This window comes from Loxodonta africana, chromosome 24 (assembly GCF_030014295.1).
Source record: "Loxodonta africana isolate mLoxAfr1 chromosome 24, mLoxAfr1.hap2, whole genome shotgun sequence".
NCBI lineage: Eukaryota > Metazoa > Chordata > Mammalia > Proboscidea > Elephantidae > Loxodonta > Loxodonta africana.
The window spans coordinates 48,889,185-48,916,285 of NC_087365.1; the positions used below are offsets into that span (position 1 = coordinate 48,889,185).

General features: G+C 48.0%; 1 protein-coding gene across 5 annotated transcripts in view; it reads right to left on the reverse strand.

Moving 5' to 3' along the window:
• The window catches only part of SPATA2 (spermatogenesis associated 2), a 42,777-nt gene extending 23,712 nt beyond the window's left edge, over positions 1-19,065 (reverse strand). For 4 of the 5 annotated variants that reach the window (XR_010319301.1, XR_010319300.1, XR_010319299.1 and 1 more), the window contains exons 1-3: positions 18,292-18,647; positions 12,622-13,063; positions 1-11,777 (exon numbers count right to left, since the gene is read on the reverse strand). The exon at positions 1-11,777 is cut by the window's left edge. Coding sequence is in view for 1 of the 5 variants with exons in the window: in XM_023538722.2 (XP_023394490.1) it covers positions 10,551-11,777; positions 12,622-13,063; positions 18,292-18,320 (1,698 nt within the window). In the remaining 4 variants the exon portion in view is untranslated. Of the gene's footprint in view, positions 11,778-12,621; positions 13,064-18,291; positions 18,648-18,701 lie in introns of those variants that run through there. The other variant, XR_010319302.1, reaches the window with a different exon arrangement.
• Between the last annotated feature and the right edge of the window lie 8,036 nt (positions 19,066-27,101).

The window sequence follows — 27,101 nt, forward strand, 5'->3', positions numbered from 1 at the left end:
GGCTGTCTGGCAAGGAGGCGAGAACTGGGCCTCTTTGGTCCCTCCCAGCCCTGTACTTAGTTCTCCACCCCATTCTACAGCCAAAGAAGGAAGAAGAAATTCCACCCCTGCCCATACCAGGGCTCCAAACCAGGTCAGCAGGGAGCGGAAGGAGGGAAGCAAGGGCTGGGTGAAGACACACACAGGTGCCTCTCAGCTCCCATTGTCCCTTTTTTTTCCCCAATAATTTATTTTTTGCTGTTGAGAATATTCACCAGTTCAAAATTTTGTGCACGTACAATTCAGTGATTACATTCTTCAAGTTGTGCGGCCATTCTCACCCTACTTCTCTGAGTTGTTCCTCCTCTATTAACATAAACTCACTGCCCCCTAAGGTTCCTATCTCCTCTTTGAGTTGCTGTTGTCAGTTTGATTCCATATAGCTCTTTAAAAGAGCACAATGCTGAAGGCAGTCACTGTTCCACTTACGGTAGCCATCCGGATTGAGAGAGATGATCCTACCGTAATAGAAACCTCAGGCTGGTGACAGACATAACCGACACACAGCCTCAGGGTCAGGGAGAGATGAAGGGAACTCTGGCAAACACAAAGCAGTTCTTCCCAGGCCCCCTGACTGCAAGGGAGGCTGGGAGATGAGGTTTTGCTGAGCACAGCGTCACCTGATCTATCAGTAGAGTGGGGGTGGGGGATGGATTCTGAGTGGCAGGAGCCACAGAGGGAACTGGGTGCTTTCATTCATTCACATTTCCACCCTTCACAACCCATAGAAAGAGCTCTTGGGGTGGTGGGCAGCAACACGGGAGGAAGTATTTTCCCTAGAGGCCAGAAAGTTGAGGGGGGAGGGTCAAAAGTGAGGCCCCCACAGCCCACAGGGCAGCTAAGGGGAGATGAAGTTGGCCTGGAGAGTGACCCCACTGCTCTTGACTTTAGTCTGGCTGATGGAGCCAGGCCCTCTGGGACTCCCAGCTTTCCCCAGAATCCAGAATAAGCAATGAGGCCCTCTGCCTCTGGCCCAGAGACCTTCATTCAGAACCCGGAGGAACATGGGGGGCTCGGCCTGTGTGAAGGGGTCCAGGCTGGCCGAGGCCAACAGTGCCTGGGTGCTGAGAGCCGGCGCTGGGTGCTCTCTTCTTTAAACGACTTTGTGAAAATGGGTGCACCGTGTAAAGTAAACCCCTACCCCATCCCCCAGCCCACTTCCCTCCCCAGAAGCCAGATGCTGTCTTGGGGATCCTTCAGGATAGTGCAGGTATATACAAAAATCGTGTATATACATGTTTTTACATAAATGATACACTACATCTAGTTTATGTTTTTAACAACGTATCTTCAAGATCATTCCACATAAACAGCAGCTACAAAGCATTCCCTCACAGGTGGACACCTGTCTCCAGATTTTTGCCACTATGAGTGATGCAGCATGCAGCTCTTTGGGCACAGAGCCCTGCACGCTCGTGCAGTTACATCCGAGGGTTAATCCTAGAAGTGGAATGACTAGACCAATGTGCTCTCTGCAGGGATCTACCCAGTTTATGCTCAGGCCAGCAGGATGTGGAAGTAGGGCCAGTGTAGAATTTGCTTAGACCTGGATCTCAGGAGGCATTCTAGTCAGACCCCCAGTTTTAAAGATGGCAAAACTGAAGCCCATCAAGTTGTCCCTGTAGGGTAAGTTGTTCCCCGGGCCTGATGGGCTTTCAGCAGAGGCTACTGGGGGAAGAATCCCACTCCAGGGCTTGCCTTAGACCCCTTCGGAGATTTGCTGACTCTCTGGCCTGCTCCTGGTCAGTGAGGCGGATGAAAAGCCAGGACAACAACCCAGGCACCTGGGAGGTGCAAAAGCTGAGTGTGAGCCAGGGGTCTTGCTCCCTGTGTGCCCTTGAGCAAGTTACCTCACCTTTCTGAGCCTCATTCTTTTTTGTAGATCAAAGACAATCTTAGTATCAACCCCTGAAGGGCACAGGGAGTCAGAAGGCCAATGCCCTGGCAGAGTGTAAGTTGCCCCTAAGTGGAGATCGTCTTCATCAATATTTACGGACCTGCAGGAAAGCAGGCAGGCATCAGCCATACCCCGCCCCCCCCGCACCCCAGGAGGCCACCCAGGAGACCTGGGGCTTTAGCATCAGTCAGGTCAGGGCCAGCCTGGTCCTCAGGACAGAAGGGACCAGGAACCCTCTGTACACACACAACAGCTGAAATCCTGATGCAGATGGGGAAGACACCAGCACCAGGTCTGCTTACCGAAGACCACAAAGACGTAGTTGGTTGATTTTGTGGAAAAGGTGAGCTGCTGGTGGGAGGGCCAGCATGGTGAAAACCTATCAAAACCCTTGAAGCGGCCATCTGTTTTGACCCAGCAATTCCACTCACAGGAATTTACTAAGGACATAATGAATGTGCACAAAAATTTGACTCCGAAAACGGTCGTCCTGGCAAACAGTCTCTGTCCATTGATAGGGGATTGGTGAGATAAATGATAGAATATTTGCCAGTTATTAAAGAACGTGGAAAAAAAGATGTTCCTGATGTATTGGGCCAGCATCTCGTCACCTTTAGAAAGACAAGAATTTCACCTCCTCCTTATAGGCTGAGGTATCAGAATGACAAAAAAGGAATCTAGGAATTTTAGTACATGGCTTTTTAGCATACACATTCTACTTCTCACACACCCACTGATCCCTGATGTGGCAAACCTGTTGCTTGCCCCCTCAGCCACCATTTCTTCTCTGTGCCCCATCGTCTTTGCTAAGAGAACCCATTTTGTTTGTGTAACAGGTCACCATATGCTTCAAAGGGTAACTGGGCCCATTTCCAGTCCAGGCTATTCCTGGTCCTTCCACTCCCCTTGCTTGTGACTGGCCGAGGAATGGCTCTATGACCCAGTTCCGGTATAACAAAGAAATGTTTCCTCACTCATTAGACACTCAAGGACGGAAAGTACCCTCTTCCCATTTCCTGGCTTTTGCCTCCCGTTATGTGAGGATGGAGTGCCTGGACTTGCTGCAGCCATTTTGACACCACGAGGGAAGACTTCACAACATGCGCAGTGGAAAGACAGAAAGCCCAGGGGTTCATTTTTTTTCCCCCAAGTCAAAAGCTTTTATTATGTGTGAGGCATTGGACTCACCAAATCTGATGTGGTTAGAATTTGATGCAGCTCAGTGCTATCTTCTCCACTGGCCTATCTTTTTGTTTTTTAATGTTAAAACATGGCAAATGAACAAATTAATAAAAATCAGTTGCCATCAAGTCAATTCTGACTCATGGCAACCCGGTGTGTCAGAGTAGACCTGTGCTCCATAGGGTTTTCAATGGCTGACTTTTCGGAAGATCACCAGGACTTCATTCATCCCATGGGTCCTTAACGACACTGTTGCACCAGTAAATTAACAAATGCCAGAATTGCCCTTCCCGGGATCTCATTATGTGAGGCAATACATATCCTTATTGTTTACACCACTTCTGGTTGGGTTTTCTGTTGTGGCAAAAATACTACTAACTGGTAAAACTACATGAAGTTAGAAAAGCAGATTTTAAAACAACATATACAGCATTAGCCTTTAAAGATTAAATTGTGGATAAATACATCGGAAGAAAATCTAGAAGGACAGACGTCAAAGAACTTGATTCTCTAACTTTGGTTCTCTTTGACTATAGGTAGTTTAAAAAATCTTGTTGTTTCTATATGTTTTTTTTTGTAGAGAACTTTCCTAACAGGGCTTTGAACTGATTCAAACCAGTTCAGTCATGATCGACAAAGCAAAACTTGAACAGACCCGAATTTTTACAACCTGGGTGACCTGGAACCATAACTGTAATGGAAGAAATGATGGGTCAAAGCTCTGGAATGGGAGACTCAGAAGAGGCACAGTGAGCCCATTCAGGAGCCTGATGTGTGAGACTGGGTTACTTGCAGGACTGTGGAGCGACACACATTCAAAGCGGAGTGATCAGCTGCCGTTTTTGAGTAGGGCACCGCTGTTTCTAATTCTGCTCAAAATTCCACAGCCAAAAGATGTGGTTGTTATACAACACTTAGGCTGCCTTTGTTTTCTAAGAGGGAGAATTAGGTTTCTACCAGGGCTTCGACCTGTTATTTTTCCCATTCCAGTTATTGTTCTGTTTCAAATTTTTAAAACGAGGGTCTGTTCTGGTTTTGCTTCCTCTGCCATGACTTCATTGGGAAGAACCATTTGAAGCCCTGATTCCTAAGCACCAGAGACCCAGGTTCCTTCCAGCTTGTTCTCCCACATCCTCTTCACTTGGCTCCCCATCAGAGTTTCTTCCCTTCAGGGTTTCGGATGGCTGCCCCATCCTCAGCCCCAGCCAGGAAGAAAGAGTGGTGGGATGAAGAGAGCTTGCCCTTCGTAGAAGTCATACAAAACACTTTTCCATCCCAGGGATCACACTTGGTCATATGGCCATACCCGACAGCAGGAGAGGCTGGGATGTGCAGTCTTTATTCTGCATGGTGTCTTAAGTTATCTAGTGCTGCTATGACAGAAGTACTTCAAATGGAAGGCTTTATTTAACAAACAAATTTATTTGTTAAAAGAGTTTAGGAGGCTAGAAGTCTGAATTCAGAGTGCCAGCTCTAGGGGAAGGCTTTTCTCTGGCGGTTCTGGAGGAAGGTCCTTGTCTCTTCAGCTTCTGCTTCTGGGCAACCTTCATGTGGCTTGACATCTCTTTTTCCCTCATCTCTGCTCTGCTGGCTGGTTTAATCTCTTTTATATCTCAAAAGAGATTGACTCAAAATATACTCTACACTAATCCTGCCTCATTAACATAACAAAGGCAACCCATTCCCAGACGGGATTATATATAACCACAGGCATAGAAGTTAGGATTTACAACACATTCTGGGGAGACATAATTCAATCCGTAACATTCTACCCTTTGCCCCCTTCCCCAAAATTTATGTCCTGGCCACATGCAAAACACATTCACCCCATCACATCACCCCAAAAGTCTTAAATCAACTCCAAGTCCAAAATCTCATCTTCTGAATCATCTAAATCCACTGTGGTTGAAACATGAGGTATATACCGTCCTGGGGCACAATTCCTCTTCACCTGTGAGCCTGTGGAATCTAGAATACGAGTTATCTGCTTCCAAAGTACAGTGGTAGGACAGACACAAGGTAGACATTTCTGTTACAAAATGGGCAAAATCGGAGAGAAAGAAGGGATAACAGGCACAAGAAGGCCAAAACCCAGCGGAGCAAATTACATTAGCTTTCAAGGTTTGAAAATAATCCTCTCTTCTCTTGAGACCATCTGGGCAATGGCCCTGCCCTCCAGATTCTGAGTGTTGGCCATGCCCTCTGGATTCTGGGTGGAGGGCCCTCGGCCCTGGGCTTTAGCTCCACCTTCCAGGCCCTCTGGGATGGCAACTCTCATCCCGCAGCTTTAGGCAGCCCCATTCTCATAGTCCATCTGAGTAGCAACTGTACCCCATCAGCCCCGGCAGGCCCCTTTATTCTGCCCTTTGGGCATGTCAGCCCCACCTTCTCAGCTTTGGGTAGCGGCCCCAGCCCCCAGGCACACCTTAACCACAGCCCCACACTCCTGGAACCTAGGTGGCAAAGATCTGACTCTTTGAAACCTAGGAGGTTATAGCCCCACCCTTTCAGATCCAGGAGACTGTGGCCCCGCCCTTTGAAACCAAGACGCCCCAGCTTCTTGTGCTCCTTCCAACAGTTCTGCTGATCCCCGAGTTGCTCCAGAGATGGTCCTTTTCTTTTCTTGGAGGACAACAAATGTAGCTCTTTTGCCCTGTTTCCTGACTGTAGAATTCCAAGAGGCAGTGCAGGGTGTATTTTAAGTCAATCTCTTTTGATATTAAAAAAGATTAGAAGAGCGGCACCCCACTCTGCCAGTTCCAAATTCTTTCCTTTCATTCTTTCTCTGTCCCCTTTAGTCTAACCTGATGAGTTTTCTGCTGTGGTAGCTGGTTAAATCCATCAGTCACAGGCTTAAGCTCTCTAACAAAAGACTGTGTAGTCACATCCTTAGTGAACATTCTAGAACACATATCCTTAGTTTGTACAGAATTTTCCAAATCTTTTAAGCTCTGTTTTCATTTTGCACAGTTCATTTTTAAGTCCATCTCTTTCACATTTTACCGTAAGCAGCAAGGAAAAACCACACAGCCCCTTTAAGATCTTGCTTAGAAATCTCATCAGCCAGATATCCAAGTTCATCACTTAAAAGTTCTACCTTCCGCCAAACATTTGAACATAATTCAGACATGTGCTTTGCCGCTGCATAAAAAGCATCGCCCTTCTGCCACTGTCTAATCCCATGTCCATCATTTTCTTTTAAAGCCTTCCCAGAAGCACATTTAACACCCACATGTCTATCAACACTCTGTTCCTGGTGCCTCGTATGTAGTCTCCAAGATGACAGAGACTCTCTTTAGGTGTCCTCTCACTTCCTTCTGAGCCCTCATAAGAATTTCCTTTGACATCCGTAATTCTACCAACAGTCTCTTCAGGAGAAGAGGAACCTTAAAACTCTTCCAGCCTCTACCCATTACCCACTTCCAAAACCACTCCCACATTTTAGCTGTCTGTTAGAGCAGCACCACCCTCTTCCAACACCAAATTCTGTCTTAGTTATCTAGCGCTGCTATAACAGAAATACCACAAGTGGATGGCTCTAACAAACAAACTTACTTCCTCACAGTTCAGGAAGCCAGAAGTCCAAATTCTGAGCACGGGCTCTAGGGGAAAGCTTCCTCCCTCTGCCGGCTTTGGAGGAAGGTCCTTGTCTCTTTTGAGCTTCTGCTCCTGGGCAAACTTCATGTGGCTTGGCATCTCCCTTACCCCATCTCTGCTCTGCTTACTTTTTAAATCTCTTTTATATCTCAAAAGAGATGGGACTTAAAGTACACTCTACACTAATCTTGCCTCATTGACATAACGAAGGCAACCCATTCCCAAGTGAGATTATAACCACAGGCATAGAGGCTAGAATTTACAACACATATTTTTGGGGACATAATTCAGTCCATAACAATGGCCATGTATCTGACCAAAACTCAGGAATTGTATTTATCAAGGAAGAAGAGCTGAGATCGGGGTGCAAATAGCAGTGTCTGCCACAGCTCTCACCTCCTTCCTCCCACAAGGCACAGGCGTGTGGGGTGCACAGACCGGGGCTCAGAGCTGGCAGCAGAACTAACGTGGTACAGCTGGTGGGTGTGGTACAGCTGATGTGCTGGATGATGTTTACATATGCGTGTCATTTACATATGCAAATGAAGCAAACTGCTCAGAGGTCTCAGCTCTGGGGAGCTGGTCCTAACCTCTAGGAAGCAGCTGTCCTGGGAAAGAGACACCCCAGGGATGGCAGCAACGCCATTTCCTATGCCACAGCGGAAACCGGACCCAGCACCTGGCCTTGGTCTGGCCCAAAGCCTGGACATGCATCCAGCCAGTGCATGAAATGGAGAAACCTTGTCAGTTTCTTCCCCAGCAGCCATGCCCCTCGGGGGCCAACAGAACAGTGGTCAGCAGCATGACCCGACTGCCAAACCTCGGCTGCTCTTCTGCCAACACTGACATTTCTGCTATGTTTTGCTTTCAGTCAACTCTCATTTTTAAAAATCACCTTAAATTGATTTCAAAAAGCAATCTCCTCTCACTGCTGTAAATGGAGAAGCAGCACAGCTTGCCCTAAATAGAAAGTAACTGAAAACCTAGCTAAGATTCTATGCCAAAGGCTGGGAGCCTGACACCCGCTTTCTCTTCGTTAGAATTAAACTGAGGCTTCCTCGGTGAGGCCTTGAGATGGATCCAAAGAACTAAAGATGGAATTAATCTTTCCATAGTGTCTTTCGGCATGATTTAATGCCTGTCATTCACCCCCACCAAGCCCCTCTCCTGGAGTAGAGAGCCCCATTCCCCAGAAACATACCGGGACTGTGTGCCTGCTTCCCCAGCTGCAAAATGGGGATTTTAACAGCACTTGCCTTACATTCTTGTTCGGTGCCGTCAAGTCAATTCCGACTTATGGTGACCCAATGTGGCAGAGCAGAACTGCCTCACAGGGTTTTCTTGGCTGCGGTCTGCACAGGAGCAGATTGCCAGGTCTTCCTCCCTTGGAGCTGCTGCGTGGGCTTACAGCACCAACCTTCTGGTTAGCAGCCGAGCAGCCATCAGGGCTACTTACCTGCTTTATAGGATGACTGAATCGGTACATAAGACAGGCATATATAAAATCTCTGCATGTACAGTGTCTGACACAGTATCAGCCTCCAAACGCTGGCTATGTCAGTTTCACGGAGTAGAAAATTGGAGTCCGTGATTAAAGAACTAAATGAGGCTTGAGCGAAAATAACCAAAAGGCCCGAGCAATCCAAACTTCAGAGAAGCAGCGAGGAAGACATAAGACCCCAAACACCGCATTTAACAATGGAAGACACTTTATTGTTATTTCGTAATCATCTCTCAACATTTCAGCTGTTGGTAGAAATCAAATGCAAAACAGCTGCATTTTAAAATGAGCACATATTTAACTATCTCAATCACAGCAACCTCATACAACAAGACACACACCAAGAAGGAACGGGGTCATAGCATTTCCTATTCCGGTCCATGAACACAGTATTTCCCCGACGGTATGTACAGCGGACTTTTTCTCCCAGCTCAAGTTCTTATTCCTGCGTTTGTTCACTGGGTCAGTTACGTGGCGTCACGGTTGATCGGGAGAATAACTGTGGTGCCGCAGGAACAAACCGGAAATGGAAAACTAGAAAACGAGAGCTCCCAGGAGCGGGACGGGCCTCGACACTTCTGAGATGTGAAAAGGCAGAACATCGAGGATGAAGGCCCTGGGATGGGCTGGTCTTCGTGATGAAGTTGGTTGAAATTCACCTTTATATACACATTGTGTATCTACATGTGCTCTACCAGATATATTAAAAAATGCTATGTAAGATTTGAAAAACCTTAAAATCACTCACTTGATTTGGGAGAACATCAGCAAGTTAACAGTGGCCTCGGGATTTGACCAGATTGAAATCTGCTCAAGAGCTGAATACCTCAATCTACCGGAAAACCCTCTGCATGTTAAGTGCCCGTGACATTCCGTACATGGCAAACACTATGGCTAAAATATATTATTTTCTTAGTTCACAAGGAAGCTGTTCTCTTTTCAAACTCTTGCCCCACTCCTGCCCTGCACCCCAAAAAGGAAAACCCAGGAGTAATTCACATGAAGAGCTGGGGAGCTGTCTGGTTTGGAAGCACTTCGGCTCAGCCGAGTGTTTGTCTAACGGGCGCACGCTCACTTCTGCCCCCTTCTAGTGCAAAAAGATCACAAATATTGTTGCAGATGAGTCCCGGAAACAAGTGAGGAGAGGAGGACTGAGATGGAGGGGTGGAGGGAATCCCAAATGACTTTCCTTCTGAAACAAGACTCAAGAAGTCTGGAGCGCAAGGTTCACGCTCAGTGAGTGCCAGTGACCAGGGCTGTAGATCTGGACGGTGAGGCCCCTGACTCGTCACTAGTCAGCAGTCTGCAGGCAGCCAACCTCACCTCTATGCCCGCACGCACCCCACATGCACGCTGGAGGTAGGTGTAGAGTAAACTCTAGGGAAGACAGAGTGGCCTCTACCACTCAAGAAAAAGGGACATTGCCTCAGGTCCTCCTCTGCCCCTAAACCCTTCACTCGGCCCTTGGGCTGTGGTGAGTGGAGGCTATACTACAAAAGGATTTGAGACCCTCCCTCGGAAGACAAAATAACCCAGGGCCTCTTTATAAATAGCTACATAATTAATTTCCTTAACCACTTTGAAACACAGGGCAAGTTGAATATTTATTTAAAAATAAATCTCAAAAATATCTATTTACAGTACATGTGCAAACAACAGAAAGGAAAAAGGAGCCCGTCCTGCTGTGGAAGGTCCACATGGCAATGCTTTGGTGGGAAGGTCACAAACACCAGGGGTGAACGTGAGCTGTGCTTGGCAACAGGATGACATTTAGCTAATACTGGACTCGGTGCAGCCTTTAAAGCCTGGGGAGGCAGGGAGCGGGGAGTCCAGGTGGGGATGCTTGTCTTGGGGACGGGCAGAGAAGGGATGAGCCATTGGAGGAGGCCCCAGTGTGGCAGGAGGGCTCATTTCACAAGCCAACAGGCCTCTAGCTCACCACTCCCGGTGGGCATTTGGAAGCGACCTGAAGGGCCCTTCCCAGTCCAAGTTGGCTTCGTGGTGAAAGCAGGAGGGGCGAAGACAGTCCCAGAGATAGAAATTCTCTTAAAAAAAAATACAACTGAATAAGGAGTGGAGAGATTAGCAAAAATGAATGTGAACGGAAGTGCCACCCTCTCCCTTGTCAAACGACAAAGCAGCCATCAGTTGAAACATCTTAGTCAACAGTAGCTAAGTGAACTCCCACGTGGTGCAGCCGGCCCCACGAACCCCCGGCACCTACATGGTCAAGTGCAGGCCCCTGCTTCCAAGATCAATGCTTTAATACTCTTCACCGTGAAACCAGAAACCTCAGTGGTGTAGCCCTTGTAGCAGGAAGGTGCAAGGTCGAGTCTATCTGTACACGAAATGGGAGAACTGGGTAGACTTGTAGTTCAGCTGATGGTTGGGCATGAACTTGTGCAGCTCACTCTTTTTGCAGCAGGGGTCGTAATGGTAGGCGCCAAGGCAAGTGTCGCAGGAGACCTTTGAACACTGGGTGCAGGTGTTGGTGGCGCCCAGGCGGTTACAGAAGCCACAGCGGGAGGTGGCCGTGGCAGAGGGCTTGGACTTTGGGTGGAGGTGTGGCAGCCGGTCGAGGCCCTGAGTCTGGCCCACGTACTTCTCCCGCAGAGACGCCCCGTGGGCCAGGCTCTCGTGGGTGGAGGCCTTGCTGGGGCCGGCGCTGGGCTTGGAGGCGGGGGGACAGGCGAGCAGGCTGTCACAGCGCTGGCAGAGGGAGGAGCTACACGACACACCACAGTTCTGGCACTTGGAGAGGGCGGACTCTTTGGCGGAGGGTGCGCGCTTATGGTAGAGTGGGTGGGCGTCATTTCTGACCAGCCACACATCCGGCCGCAGGGCGTCCTGCCTGCGGTACGTGGCCCTAGGTTCCGAGTCTGTGTACAGGTCCACGTCATCCTGAGCGGAGAAGTATGTGCCGCGCAACTGGCCAAGGCCGTTGTTGGGGGAGGAGGTCAGCAGGTCATCCGGACTGCCGTGCGGGGAGCTGGACATGGCCAGGAGCGAGGGGGACGGGCGGATTATCTCGTCTTTGAGGTCATCCCCCAAGTCTGCTGCCACAGGCTCCTTCCGCAGGCTCAACGAGGCCTTCAGGGGTGGCTTCCTGCTCTCCCAGTAGCTGTCATAGGTGTCCACTGACCTCGAGGACTTGGTCACACGAGGCTTGTAGTAGTCCTTGGCCGCCCGCTCGCTGGCCGACTTCTGGAGTGCCACCCGGGCCATGGAGGCTGTCAGATGCTCCCTGCCCTCAGCCCGCCACCGCAGGGCGTCTGAGCAGCCACGCACATCCTCAGCGCTGGTCTTGCGCTCACTCACGACGTCCAGTTCAGAGTAGCCCTTGTCCTTCACATGTGAATGGATCTCCAGCAACTGCTCACACTCTACCCTGGCCAGGAAGAGCTCAAAGGAGACCATCTTCACCTGGAGGGTCTCCACCAGCTCTCTGAGCTTGTACGCGGTCCCCATCTCAGGCACGTAGCCCATGTAATTCAGGATGGCTTGGATGTCCTCTTCCAATAACGTCGACTTGACATAATAAACAAAAGGGCCTGTGTAGGTCTAGGAAAGGAAGAGGGGAGAAAGAGAGAGGCGGAGTTTTCTCTCTGAGACACATAACGGAGGCTGTGTTGGAGCACGTGGGGGAAGAAAGAGAGCGAGTGATCTCCCAGCTCCACACCACAGAAGGCAGAAGCTGATGTTTACCGAGGGTGTGGAGCGCTAGCGTGGGGGATCGCACATCGACTCCTTTCTTCGGTAGAGAGAACACAGGGCACGAATGCTCTGCTCCCTGCGAGGAGGCAGCCGGGGCAAAAATGGATAAATAAAGGGGATTGGATAATAGGCCAGACGCCCAAAAAACAATGAGAATACCCCTTTCTGGTATTTCTACAAAGGTCTGAATAGTATGTCAGACTTAAGGGCCTGACTTGGTGGACACTCTACTGAGTCATCACCGCCATCGAAATGAGCCAGAATTCCATCCCTCTCAGAGCCACCTTTTTCCTTTTTTCTTGACTGCTCAACTGCTCACCTAAGCCCCCATATCCTCTTGGCTGTTGGACATCAGTGACAGCCTCCTCACTGGAACTCCTGTGCCCCTCCTCCACAGTCACAACCCATCCAACAGCCAGAAGAGCCCTTTTCAGATGTAAACCAGGTCCCATCACTGCCTTATTGAGATTCAGTCCAAACCCTTTGCCCCTGCCCACAGGGCGCAGCAACAGCCAGGGGTAGGGATCCCGGTTGAGAGACAGACAAGGTAGGGAGCTCTGGGGGTCATTCTGGTTGTTTCCCCAGGGGCAGCAGAGAAGCCAGAGGGTCTGAGAACACAGGAGGCATGCGACAGGAAGGGGCGAGAGAGGAGCAGGGAGGATGGCATGGAGGGCACCACCTTAGGCCTTACCTTGATGCTTTTGAACTCCTTCTTCCATGGGTAGAGAAAGAGGTTGACGCCCATAGTCTCAAGCAGGCTGAAGGCGCAGTGCAAGGCCCGCAGGCTGGAGGAGCCCAGCGAGCGCAGGGAGCGCTCCACCACCTCGTAGAACTGGATCAGCCGGAATCGATAAAAGGGGTCAACCTTGTGCAGGCTGAGCAGGGCCGAGGCCGCCACCCGCAGGTACTCATCGCTGTCAGGCCGCTGCTTGCTAGGGGGGGAGTCCACTTTGCCCTCATGGAATTGCACATACTTCCGAAATAAGTCATCCTTATATTTTGTATCCATGGAACTGGGCTTCCCCATCCGGTGTGGGTAGGGAGCTACCTTATCTCCTCCATGGCTTCTGGGGTTGAGGCAGGGACATTGCTGAAAGTACTGACATGCTGCCCCCCTGGACCAGCCGAGTGCTCTGGAAGGGCAGAAGCAAGAGGCACGTCATCCCTCGAAATGCTCCCAGCTTCTGCCTGCTAAGGCACAACAACAAGCAGAACTGGCCGGGCTCCAGCAGCCCCATCCCTTTCTGCCCATTTGTTCAACACATTCGCTGAACACGTGCTACATAAAGGACAGAGCAGAAACAAGTCAGGTCCTTGACACTGTCAAGCTCACAAATGAAAACTGATTGACACTCCTGAAGGAAGAGTTTAGGGTGTATACAACAGAGATACCTAAGCTGGTTTTGTGAGGAGAAAGGAGAATTTTAAAAGGCTTCCCAAGGTAGTGATTTGGTTAGACCCGAAGGATGAGGAGTTTGCCAGGAAAGAGGTGGGCAAAGGGTGTCCCAGCAGGGAGCAAACCCAGAGCTGTCACTTTCAGAGCACTTCCTATGAGCCAAGTGCTATTCCAGATGTTTTACATATACCACCTCGTTCAGTCTTCTCAAACAGCGCTAGGAGAAAGGTACAGGTAGTATCCCCGTGATACAGAAGTAAAAACTGAGACATGGAGATGTTAAGAAACTTGCCCGGGGTTACCAAAGTATTCCGAGGCAAAACTGAGACCAGAACCCAGGTGGTCTGGCTCCAAAGTCTGAGTGCTTAACCACTGCGCCCTGCTTTTCCGAGGCAGGATGGAGCTTGGCGGGGAACACAGGACGGCTAGTGTGGCTTACGTAGAGTAAGCACAGAGGGAGTGACAAAAGGTGAACCTACACTCAGAAGCAGGATCCTGACCCGCGAGGCCTCAAAGAGCATATTCAGAATTTTATATTTTATTCAAATAGCCATGTGATGCCCCTGAAGAGTTTAAAGCAATGGAGAAAGGCATATGATCATGTTTACATTTTTTAAAAGAGACCACCGCCCCCCCCCCCCATAGTGCATAAAACAGCCTTGGAGCGCTTGCATCCGGTCTGCATTCCTCTTTACTGTAAGACCATTTTACAGTCCCCTGATGTGAGGGGAACATGGAGCTTTCTCAGCCGGGACATACCACATTTATACAATCTTGTTCTCTGCTTAACACATTGCCATCAAGTTGATTCCAACTCATAGCTACTCTACAGGACAGAGCAGAACTGCCCCATAGGGTTTCCAAGGAGCAGCTGATGGATTCGAACTGCCGACCTTCTGGTCAGCAGCCAAGCTCTGAACCAGTGCACCACCAGGGTGTCTGTTTAACCACTTGTTAATAGGACACATATGGATCCAGCAATATTCTTGATGTCACAATGCTAAATGCATCAAGAGGCAGTGCAGTGGCCAGGGGAGGCTACACAGCGCAGGGGTTACAAACACAAGCTTCTGAGCCAGACTGCCCGGGTGCAAACTCTTGGCTCTGCTTCCCCAGGTTACCAAGGCAAGTTACTCAACCTTTCTGGGCCTCACTTTTTGGATCTGAAAAAGGGGTTAAAAAATAGGACCTACAGTCCAAGCTGGTGTGAGGATCACAGGTGATCTGCACATAAAGTGCCTCACAGAGCACTGGTTCAAAGCAAGCCCTTGAAATGTGTCATTTGGAGAGTACTACACCTCAAGATGCCAAGCACACTCAAGAAGGTTTGATCAGAGTGAGGGCAAATCTCTCAAATAGCGAGGTACACTGGCATCTTTGCACCTGCCTGTCCTGCCTCTCCTGACCACAGCTCCATGGCAGCAGCCTGGAAACCATCTTACTCGTCAAGGTAACCTCAACACAGTGCCCAGGGCAGAGTAGATGCTTCAAAAATACCTGCTGGCTGAGTGAAGGGGCTCCTGCTGGCTGTGGGAAATGGCAAGGAAGCGAGAAAAGATGCCACAGTGGAATTGGGACTGACCTGGGGAAGCCTTTACCAAATCTGAGTCAGCTTGGGACACCCTAAAGGCCTACAATCCTGGCAGCTATCATGAGACTGATAAAAGCAACCTCATCTCAAAAAGCCAAGCATGTGGCTTCGCCATAGTTTCTGGGAGACTCCCAGGGGCCATAACTGTGGGGTGAGGGATAGGATGTGCAGAACTAGGGACACAAACAGGCCACCTTCTCTTACGCCTCTCTCCTGCTAAGGGAGCCCAATGTTTCAGTAACAAATATGCATGAAAGAAACATAAACCCACTTAGGATAAACTTCTACCTCCTGACCAAGGTCAAAGGCTCTACATGGCCAGACCCCTGTTCACTTCGCATAGCATTCTTCCTCTTCACTCTAAGCTCCACCCACATGGACCCTCTGTTCCTCAGCTCAAACACATCTAGCTCAGGACCTTTGCACATCCTGTTCCTTTTGCCTGGCATGTTTGTTCTTCTTCTGATTCTTCCCATTGCTGGCTCAATCTCTTCAATCAGGCCTCGGTTCAAATGTCACCCCTCAGAGGCCCCCCGTCACCAAGCCAAAGTAACTCACGCCTTCCCAGTCCCTTGTGACCCCATTATCCTGAGATAATCACAATTTTTTTCATTTACTAGTTTCCCCTCTGTGTCTTCCCCCATTATCCAGTAAACTCCACAAAGGAAAGGACCGTGTCTGTCTTATTCGCCAGAATGCCTAACAGAACCTGGAGCGTAGCAAGTACTTGATAAAATAGGTGGAATGAATGATGCAGAGGATGTGAGCATCCATGGTGCCACCCTTCAGTTTCTCACTGGTGTCCCCGGGAGAGAAGGAACAGAAGCTCCAAAGATAGCGTGACGGGCTGAAAGAAGCTCAGGGTTAGTCACAGGAGGACCCAAGAGTCCAAGCCTGCCCTGCCAACTTGAAACCCAGGCTCCTGCCATCGCCCCATGATTCCTGTGCGTAACACAAACATATGCTGGAGGTGGGGATATGGGGCAGCAGTCAAGAAGACAGAGTCCTGTCCTCAATTCTAGTTAGAAAGGCTTACCAAACTGTCTACGTTCCCTTAAAAAACAAAAATGCATTGCAACCCAAAAAAAGATGCTCATTGCCATCCTTGCTAAATGAGGGCCCATATGCATCTACCATGTTTTATTTATCCAAAAGAAGCCTCCATCCTGCCTCTGGCCCCGGGGACTATTTTCTGAGAGCCATTTAAACAAAGGGACATCAAGCCTCCTAAGACTGCTGTGATTTTCCCCAAGGAAGTCAGCCTTGAGACCGAGGGGATGTGTGTTTGCACAGCCGGCCACCCTCAGGTCAGCTCTTCAGCTCAGCCTCTGCTGCTCTGTGATCGCACCACAGTACACACCCTTGTATGTTGCTGGCGAACAACAGACAAGGAAAAGGGATCCACACAGCCCAGCTAGTGTTCCAAATTCTAAAATCATGAGATAAAGGATGAGAAACTCATCTAAGAAGAATCTTGAACCAACCTACGTAGAGGAGAAAAAGACAAAAAAGAAGAAAAAAAGTGAACACTAAAAGATAATTAAAGAAGGAAACTGAGAAGGAAACTAACAATTACAGAGGTTCTACTATGTACTAAGCACTGGACTTTCCACCTGAAAAGCACCATCGCGTGTACTCCTCACAACTCTACGACGAAACCAAGACTCAACCATTAAGCAACCTACCCGAGGGGACAGGGCTTGAAAGGGCCAGAGCTGGGATTTGAACATGGGTCCAAATTTTCATTTGTTGTCTGTCTCACTCATTTATTACCACAATTAGTAATTACAATTACTACCATTTAGAATTAGAATCAACTTGACGGCAATGGGTACCAAGGGATTGATATGGGAGGACTCTCTGCTAACTGCTTTATGAAAATCACCTTAACCCACATTATAATCCTAAAATAAAGAAGAGGAAACTGAGGCTCAGACAGGCCATGTCGCTCACTCTCAGTCATAGGCTGGAAAGTAGTGGAACTGAAGAGTCAGCTCTGCCGGTACAGCTTTAGCACAGCAGTCCTGCTGCATCTGCTGGACAGCTCTATTTGAAAGAGCTCTGCTACACTGAAATGCTCTGTGGCATGATGAACGCAGTCTAGCGCTAAAAATTCCTATAGTAGCAAAATTCACATCTTCCCCCACAGACTGGGGCTGGAAGAGCCACCAATCTCTTTATGATGTAAGCTCAAGGGCCAAGGGAAAAGGCTAGCCAGAGACTGGCCAGTGGTAGAGCAGCTGACATCATCCCTGCTGAATACATTTTCTGAAAACACAGGCTGCCTTGTAGCTGGTCATAGCGTCTTTTCTGAGCATACGGGCAGGAATTTATTCCCAGCACTCTGCAAGAACAACAAAAAACACACTCTCTGCAAAAACAGCGTGGTTATGGGAGCCCAAGACAGCCAAGCGACAGAAGCTGTTAATTTCTCCAAGCAGCCCAAGGACTGGAACGCCAAGACGTGCCAGTCTGGCGGAAAAAAAAAAAAAAAATGGCACTGTGAACATCCCTAATACAGCGTCAGGTGCGTGCCCAGAGCCTACGGCCTTGGTCGGCACCTCCTTTATCTACAATCTGGGCCTCTTTGAATATCAAGTCGATGAAAAACCTGAGATATTGCACAGTCAGGGAGAAAGGTGGCTTTTATATTATTATTTTTAAAGATATCAAAGGAAAGATGTACCGTTTCAAGATCCCCTGAATCGTATCAGTTTCTGGGTAGGAAAGTATTAGCCTGCCTTTACCTCAGTTGGCTCGTTCAAGCAGAAACGGTTCCCCCAGCAGCATTTGAAGCCCCCACCCCCACCCCCTGCACAAGCAGAAGCTATTTTGGTCCCAGCGTTGTCCCAGTCCAGCTTCAGTCTGCTCAGAGTTACCTCTGCCTCCAAGCAGGAGCAAGTGGAGAGCAGTTCAACCCTTTCCGCCCCACTCCTGTGCACTCATTCCAAGCCACGGGCTCCTGAGACACATCCGGGGCACCTTCCATTGCCTGGAAACAGCAGAGGGTCCACACACCCCAAGTAGATTCCAGGGAAATTCAGGTAGAACTTCCAAACCTCTGAAAATAACCTCTGTGGTGCTGAAAGCAGGATTCCCTAGCGACAGCCATCTCTCTCAGAGGGGCTCTGAAGGAAGCGGTTTCCCCTCCTCAGGGGACAGAAGCTGGCGGCTGCTTCCCAGCTTGGCTAATTCCTATGGCCTCCGAGGGCCACATCAGTTATGAAAAACACCACAGTCTCAAAGTCGGCCCTTTCACCGGCTTGTGAATAAAGTAACAACAGCTATCATTTACGGGACGCCTTCTGTATCCCAGGGACTGCGCTCCGCAAGTACTATTTCATCTCCACTACGGCCCCAGCAAATAGGCTCACCTCTGACAAACGAAGCAACTAAAGACCATAAGGTGAAGTGACTTGTCCAAGGTCACACAGTGAGTACAAACCCGGATCTGCCGCCAGAGCCTGCGCTAGGGACCACTATGCGGTCACTGCCTCACGCTGGAATCGGGGCGTCTCCTGCTCGGGTAGTCACCAAAGGAGAGAGCGCTTCACCTGAGCTGCCTCGAGCCACCCTTGGTCAGTCCCAAGTGTCTGCGAGACAGCCCCCGGCGGAGTGAGGCTGCTGAAAACAAACTGAGGCCCCGGGGGCGCCGAAAGGGCGGGCCTGGCCGGCGCCTCCTCCGGCCGCTAGGACCCCGCTCCCGAGCCCTGCCGCGCCGGTCGCCCCCTCCGCCCGGGAAAGCCCCGGAGGGAGTTTCCGCCCGCGGCCACCCCGCACTCACCCCTGCTACTGCCGCCGAGGCCGCCTCGGCCGAGGGGAGAAAGAGGGAGCCGCCACCGACGCCGCCGCCGCCGGAGCCGGGCCCTGCTGCGCTCTCGCTGCTCAAGCCGGCTGCGGGGGAACCGAGACCAGTACCAGGGGGCCAGCGGTAACCCGGAAACACTCGTCCCGGAAGTGATGTTCGCGGAGGCGTGTCCAAGGGAGGTCGGGCCACGGCTGCGCGCTAGTCCCGGGCAGAGGCCGATGTCCGCGCCGGGCGGGAGCGAGAAGCGGACGGCAGAGGAAGAAGTTAAAGGAAAAGGAGCTAGCAGAGAAGACGCAGAACCCCGCTTTCAGGCCTAAAAGGTCACTGCTGGGGCTGAGGCTGGAACCCGGAAATAAACGGGCCGGAAGTGACGCACACCGGTAGGCCGCGGGATGGTGGCTGGCCGGGTTGTCATGGAAACTGGTACGGAGCCCACAGACAGGGGCACAAAATTGCGAGCGCGGTTCCCAGCCTTGGCCCCTGTCGAGATGATCCGCGAGCTGCCCTCCCCACTGCGTGAGCCGGAACTTTGAGTCGGCTCCCTCACCCCATATTACATACCGAAATACCGAGGTTGGAAGTGAGCAAGTCGGGTGCCGAAGATCATGCGACACTGGAATCCAGCCTTGAGGGGACTGTGGACGTTACAGGCTGTTAAGAGTGCGGATCCCAGTTCTGGCTCCACTCTTACTAGCTGTGTTACCTTGGGCAAGTTACTAACATCACTGAGTCTCAGTTTTCTCACCTGTAAAATGGCATAACGATAGTACCTGCCTCATAGGGTTTTTATGAGAATCTAGCGAGTTAATATACTTTAAAAAAAGTTGCTGTCTAGTCGATTCTGATTCATTGCTACCCCACGTGTGTCAGACTAGAAATGTGCTCCATAGGATTTTCAATGGCTGATTTTTTTGGAAGCAGATCCCAGGCCTTTCTTTTGAAGTTCCTCTGGGTGGGCTCTAATCTCCATCCTTTCCATTAGCAGGCAAGCACTAAACCAAGCGTTAAAGGTTTGCATCACCCAGGGAGTTAATATATGTAAACTGCTTGTTACAGTAGTTGGGGTATAATAAATGTCTAAATACATTTTGTTTTTTAAACCTGGTTATTTCAAAGAAAATGACCTCTCTCTGCCCACAGCTTCCCTAAGTGGAAGCCAGGGGTGGAGAAGACCGCTCAAAAATAATCTCCTCGTTGCTTTAGAGACTTTGTGACAGGCACCTGCAGACTATTTGCATGGTCTACACTGGCATCAGCCCTGGTACCTTGTCACTTAGCTGTTTATGGCTTTGTCTATACTCCCACTCGCCACCTTGACCCTCAGCCACCCTCCCCAGGACTCAGCTTTTGTCAGTTTACCACTCAATCCCTAGTGCTTGCACAGTGGCGCATACTCAAGACTTTCTTGAATATATTTTGATTGAACCATTCAATCTCTCTCTAATTTACCCCAGAGAGATTGAGGGCACATAGCTCACTCCATGCCAACTTCTTTTCTTGGAACATGCTCCTGGCTCCCTGCACTTTTATCCTGACCTCTGTGCCTTTTTGTACGCTGTTCCCTTACTCTGGATGTCCTTCCCCTCACCTCTGCCCTTCCTTGCCCTTTTGGCTTCAAGCCCCAGCTCAGTCCTCACTTCCGTTCTGAAGCCTTCTCTTACGTCTCTAAGAAAAGACCTTCCTTCCTCTGGGACCCCACAGCATGGTCTTTCATAATTTTCCCAGCTCTTATCAAGATGGAGTGTGTATTTTTTTAATTAACCTGACACCCCCACTAGACCTGGAGCTCCTTACTCATCTTTGTTCCCCTTGACCTTTGCACGTGCCTGTTCAGGAGGGGCCTAACAGATGGTCCTTGATTGCAGGATTCACCCTCTGAGCCAGGATGGGGGACAAGCTTGTGGGCAAGGATGTATCTGAGTAGTTGATGACAGAACCAGCAACCTGCTATTCAAACAGTGGCAATTACTATATTTATCTCTTCTGCCTGAGCACCACTCAGGTCTTTGTGTACTTCAGCCTTTATCAGCTCATCTTTAAACCCCTCTCCTAATCACCTACCAGGTGATGATGTTTACAGGAATTCTAGCTGAGAAAATCTGTCCTGCCCCAGCTATGTCTGCCTTTGCAACAACTCAAAGCTCTCCTTTGGTAACTGCTAAGGGACTGCATTTGCACATGAGACTGCCAATAAAAGTCCTCCCAGATATGGATGGAGGTGGAAGACATGATGTTGAGTGAAATAAGTCAATCACAAAAGGACAAATATTGTAGGACCTCACTTACATAAAAAAAATTAGAACAGGTGAATGTATAGAGACCAAAGTTTCTTACTGGTTACCAGGGGCAGGAGGGAGGAAGAAAGGGAGGGGGGTTATTGCTTATGGAGTACTGAGTTACTGTTTACAGTGATAACAAAAATTGCATTGATTAAGGGCAGGATTGCACACCTGATTAATACAATTGCTGTCAATAAGTTGTACACCTGTGAAAAATTAAATTGGCAAGAATTGTGTGATGGATATATTTACAACAATGGTAGAAAAAAAAAGAGTAGCTGTTGAGGCTACTTATGTACAACCAAACATCTCATGGGATTGGGTTCCTTGGTTTGGAGGTTTAGAGTCGTGGTTTCCTGGGACATCCCAGTTAATAAATTGCCCTAATAATGTGTTTAGTGCTTCTGTTCTACTTCCTAGTCCATTGTGTAGTGCAGGGGCAGATTACCCAGTAAGCACAGGTAAGCACAGGCTTACCTGTGCTTACTTACTGATCTGTAGCAAACAATTTCACGTAGGTTTTTCACCACATTTCTGATGTGAAAAACATGAAATTGTTCACTACAGATTAGTAAGTAAGTACAAGTAAGCCTTTGTTTACCTTGTTTACTGGGTAATCCGTCCTTGGCAGGGATTATAAATTTGAAAAGAGGCTTCGATTCTGTAGGAAGGTGCTGTGGTGTTGGGAGCGAGACAGATGCCAACCATGCCTAGAAAGTAGAATCATCAATGTGGTGAAAAAAGGTGAAATTGTTAACTACAGATAATCTGGTAAGCAAGGTAAGTGCTGTGTTTACCTTGCCTATTGGATAATCCATCCCTGGTGTATTGCCTCGGGTCTTAAAAGCTTGCAAGCAACCATCCAAGGCACAACTGTTTTCTATGCACCTGGAGCAGCAGAAGAAGAATAGAAGGAAGAAATGGAATGTGTGGCTAATTGCCTTTGAAGCCTTCACCTACAAGGCTCTTATCAAGGAGACTAGTAAATCGAAGTCAGCCAGACACAGGTTGGTAGAACAGAAAGGTTTATTCACAGTTTGCAAACTGCGAGCTGGCAGGGTCTCACGCCCTAAGGCTGCCAGCTCCCTGAACCAGGGCAGATTTGCTTTTTTTATAGAGAGTGATATACATATGCATGAACAGTGAGAGGAGGATTTTCAGTCACGTCATGCACGTGCAGCCCACATTTTAGTGAATGTGTTTTTTGCATACAGCCCTAAAAAAATGATTTGGCCTCAGTGTGCCTGTGCCTTGGCCTCCTGCCAGGAGAAGAGAAGAAACTTGGGGATTCTACCAATCATGATGAAGTGCTGTAAAAGTTGTAACAAAAATGTAGCAAGAGTAGACTTTTCTGAAAAACAACTATTATGGGATGGTTAATAACCCTTTCATGACTGCCTGCTTCACCTCCATGAACGATTGCCTGCTTTGCCATGAATCTAGAAGAACTGAATGGTGGCTGGCTACCATTATTGAATATTTTGATCGAAGATTCTGTAGACAAATCCTGATCAACAGGGGAAAATGCAGAACAGAATTTTAAATTCTCATGGAATCCAGGCTTTCTGGAGCCATGGAGGGTGGATGAACCCCTTAAACTGTTGCCCTCAGATAATGTTTAAACCTTAAACCAAAAATATCCCTGAAGTCTTCTTAAAACCAAACAATAGTTTAGCTTAACTAGTGAAGAAGTCTGTCTTCAACATTGTGCTCTTTTAAAATCTATATATATGGTATTAAATTGACAAGAACAACTTGAAAGGTTTGATAGGAAACTCTGGAGGCAGCAAGTTAATGGGAGAGGAATAACTCAGAAAATGAGGGTGAGAATGGTTGCACAACTCAAAGAAGGTAATCAATGTTACTGAATTGTACCCATAGAAACTGTTGAATTGGTGTATGTTCTGCTGTGTATATTCTCGACAGCAACAAAATAAATTCTTAAAAAAAAAAGGCCTTCCAGCGGTGTAGTTCTGTGGCAGCCAAAAGGGAAACCAGAAACAAATGTGGTACATACACACAACAGAGTACTATGCAACATTAAAGAGTAACGATGAACCTGGGAAACACCTCACAACATGGATGAACCTGGAGGACATTATGTGAGTGAAATAAGCCAATCACAAAAGGACAAATGTTGTATGAGATCATAATTATAAAAAGTCAAGAAAAGGTTATCACACAGAAACATTCTTTGCTTGTTACCAGGAATGGGGTGGGGGAGGGAAAACCACTAACTAGATAGCAGACACCTAACTTTGGTGAAGGGAGAGAGAACACATAACATGGGGGAAGTCAGCACAACATAATGGAGGTAAAGGAAGACACTGAAAGGTACACAAGTAAAAAGCAACAATAGACAAGACCATAAAGTGAACAGTAACCAGTGAGAAATGTACACCTCAGAACAATCAACTATACGGGACCTAAAGGCAACATTTGCCCAAAAGCAAAGTTCAGAAGGACGGTAGAGGCAGGAAAGCTGGGCAAGTGGACACGGGGAACCCAGAGAGGAAGTGGGGAGAGTGCTGGCACATTCAGGGGGTTGCAACCAAGTGTCCCAAAAGAAACTGTGTATAAACTGGTGAATGGGAAACTGATTTGCTCTGTAGACTTTCACCTAAACCACAATCAAATGTTCCCAAAAGAAAGGAAACCAGAGAGATTTTTAAGAAGGGCTTTACCAGTAGGAAACCATGGTCATGAGACTCAGTGACATCTCGTATCGGAAAGACCCGATGTCTCATCTTTTAAAGAGAGTTGAAGGCCCGAGATTTCTCTGCTTGGTGCTGCGAAAATCACAGGAACATCCTTTTCAGATCTTATTACATAACGATCAGCAGGTTATATAAGGGTCGTGTGACAATGAGGAGGCACTTCTACTGTGTAACAGCCACCAGCCATCTATGTACCTCTTTCTGTTTTTTAGTAAGAAAAGTAACACATGAATTTCAACAGCAGAGGTGTACAGAATTAAAAAACGAAAGAGAAAAGCCACCCTCTGACCCAGCAATTTGATTTCTCAGAATCCACCCCAGATGACACCCACACATGCACAAAGAGCTGTGGCATCACTGTTTGTAATGCCAAAAAAAAGAAAAGCCTGGAAACACTCTAAATGTCCATCAATAGGGGAATGATGTACCCCTACTAAGGAATGCTATGGATCAGTTAAAAAGGATGATGTAAGCCTATGTAACTCTGCAAGACGTACCGTGGAATGAAAAAAGAAAGATATACTGTAAAATAAAGCAAACAAAACAGCCAATACTCTATGTTTTCTATGGGCATATATAATGTATAAAATCAACTGGGGTCAATAATACAGATGAAAAGACCTGTTTTTTCCAACATTCCATAAATACATGTTTATGTGATTTCTATTCATCTCTCCCCAGAAGTCAATAAGACAAACTATATTGATAAAATTGTGTTTTGCTCACAATTCTATTTCTACTAAAACTACTACCTGACAGATATACACTTACTGGCACTCCATAGGGGATTCTAGGCTAGTTGTTTCTGATTGAAATTTTCACTGGATGCTTACAATGTGCCGGGTTTGATGTTAGGTTTAAGGGGCATAGCTATGAGCAATGCAGACAGAGCCCCTGCCCACAAGGAGCTTAATGTCTCCTATACAGAAAGAAAATATTAATAAAATAGAAGTAGGGTGAACTGAAAACCTAGAATTCAGGAGAGACGATGGTGTATTAGTTTCCTCGGGCTGCATAATAAAATACCATAACCCAAAGCCTGTAGCCATCAAGTCAATTCCGACTTATAGCAGCCCTACAGGACACAGTAGAACTGCTCCATAGGGCTTCCAAGGAGCCGCTGGTGGATTCAAACTGCTGACCTTTGGTTAACAACCATGGCTCTTAACCACTGCGCCACCATAATCTGTTCTTGTTAGGTGCCGTCAAGTCGGTTCCAACTCATAGCGACCCTATGCACAACAGAACAAAACACTGTCTGGTCCTGTGCCATCCTTACAGTTGTTGCTATACTTGAGCCCATTGTTGCAGCCACTGTTTCAATCCATCTTGTTGAGGGTCTTCCTCTTTTTTGCTGACCCTCTACTTTACCAAGCATGATGTCCTTCTCTAGGGACTGATCCCTCCTGACGACATGTCCAAAGTATGTGAAACATAGTCTCACCATTCTTGCTTCTAAGGAGCATTCCGGTTGTACTTTTTTCAAGACAGACCAGTTCGTTCTTTTGGCAGTCCATGGTATATTCACTATTCTTCGCCAACACCATAATTCAAAGGCGTCAATTCTTCTTCAGTCTTCTTTATTCATTGTCCAGCTTTCGCGAGCACCATAACCTGTTGTTGTTGTTAGGTGCTGTCGAGTCGGTTCCGGTGGCTTAAAACAACAGAAGCTTATGTTCTTTTAGCTCTGGAGGCCAGAAGTCCAAAATCAGCGTGTCAGCAGGGTCATGCTCCTTTCAAAGGCTCCAGGGGAAGGTCTTTGCCTCTTCTAGCTTCTGGTGGCCCCAGGTGTTCCTTGGCTTGTGGCAGCATAAATCCCATCTCTGCCTCTGTCTTCACATGGTGTTCTCTCCCTCTCTCTTCTCCCCTTATAAGGACATCAGTCATAAAGAGATTAGGGCCACCCTCCTCCAGTATGACATCATGTTAACTAATTACACCTGCAAAGACCCTAGTTCCAAATTAAGTGATATGGCTGCTAACCAAAAGGTTGGCAGTTCAAATCGAACAGCCGCTCCTTGGAAACCCTATGGGGTAGTTCTACTCCATCCTCTAAGGTTGCTATGGGTTGGAATTGACTTAATGGCAATGGGTTTGGTTTGGGTTTGGGGGTTAGGACTTCATGTCGGTTTTGGGGGGACACAATTCAACCCGTAACAGACTGTAAACACTATGAGAAGGCTATAGAGCTTAGGGAATGGAGACATAACCTCTGACAGGGCAAACTGAGGATGGCCTCATGGAAGAGGTGGCATTTGAACTGGGCTTGGAGTGACTTTGACAAATGAAGACGTCTTTTCCTTCCTGCTGGAGGGGAGAGAGCAGTCAAAAGCAAGGACCAGAGGTTGAAAACCAGCTGCCTACAAGCATATAATGTGGCCATATACTAGGCAAAAGTCTTGTACCGGAAACCCTGGTGGCATAGTGGTTAAGAGCTATGGCTGCTAAGCAAAAGGCTGGCAGTTCTAATCCACCAGTCGCTCCCTGGAAACCCTACGGGGCAGTTCTACTCTGTTCTATAGGGTCGCTATGAGTCGGAATCGACTGGACAGCAACAGGTTTGTCTCGTACTATAATACTGGAAATACTATATAATGCTGGAAATTAGTAGTAATGGGGTCTAACTGAGTTTAGTAGACACTCAATATATATTTCTGTCAGAAAACAAATACTGTTGGATGCCCACCATGCTTCAGCTGATTGTTGTCAAGTTCTCAGCTGATTGTGACAAGATCTTCAGCTTTTTTAGAGAGGACCTTGCAATCCAGTTTTTTTTTTTTTTAGATATTTTGTTGTATTTAAGCGAAAGTTTACATAGTGTATTGGGTCACCTAGAAATCCCGATTTGTGTGTGTGTGTGTGCTTTAGGCGAAAGTTTTACAGAGCAAATTAGTTTCTCCTTAAGCAGTTAATACACGAATTGTTTTGTGACAGTGATTGCCAACCCTGAGATGTGTCAACATTCTCCCCTTCTCTACTCCAGGTTCCCTGTTTCCATGGATCCAGTTTTCCTGTCCCTTCCTGCCTTCTAGTCTGCTTCAGGGCTGGTGTGCCCATTAGTCTCACGTACATGATTGAACTATGAAACACATCCCTCACATGTGTTATTTTTGGCTCTTTAGATCTGTCCAATCTATTGCTGAAGGGTGACTTCAGTACTGACTTAAAAAGGTGTGCAGGGACCATACTCTTGGGGTTTCTTCCGTCTCTGTCAGACCAGCAAGCCTGGTGTTATGTGTGAATTGTGTCCCCCCAAAATATCTGTCAGCTGGGCTAGTCCATGATTCCCAGTATTGTGTGATTGTCCACCATTTTGCCATCTGATGTGATTTTCCTATGTGCTGTAAATCCTACCTCTATGATGTTAATGAGGTGGGGTT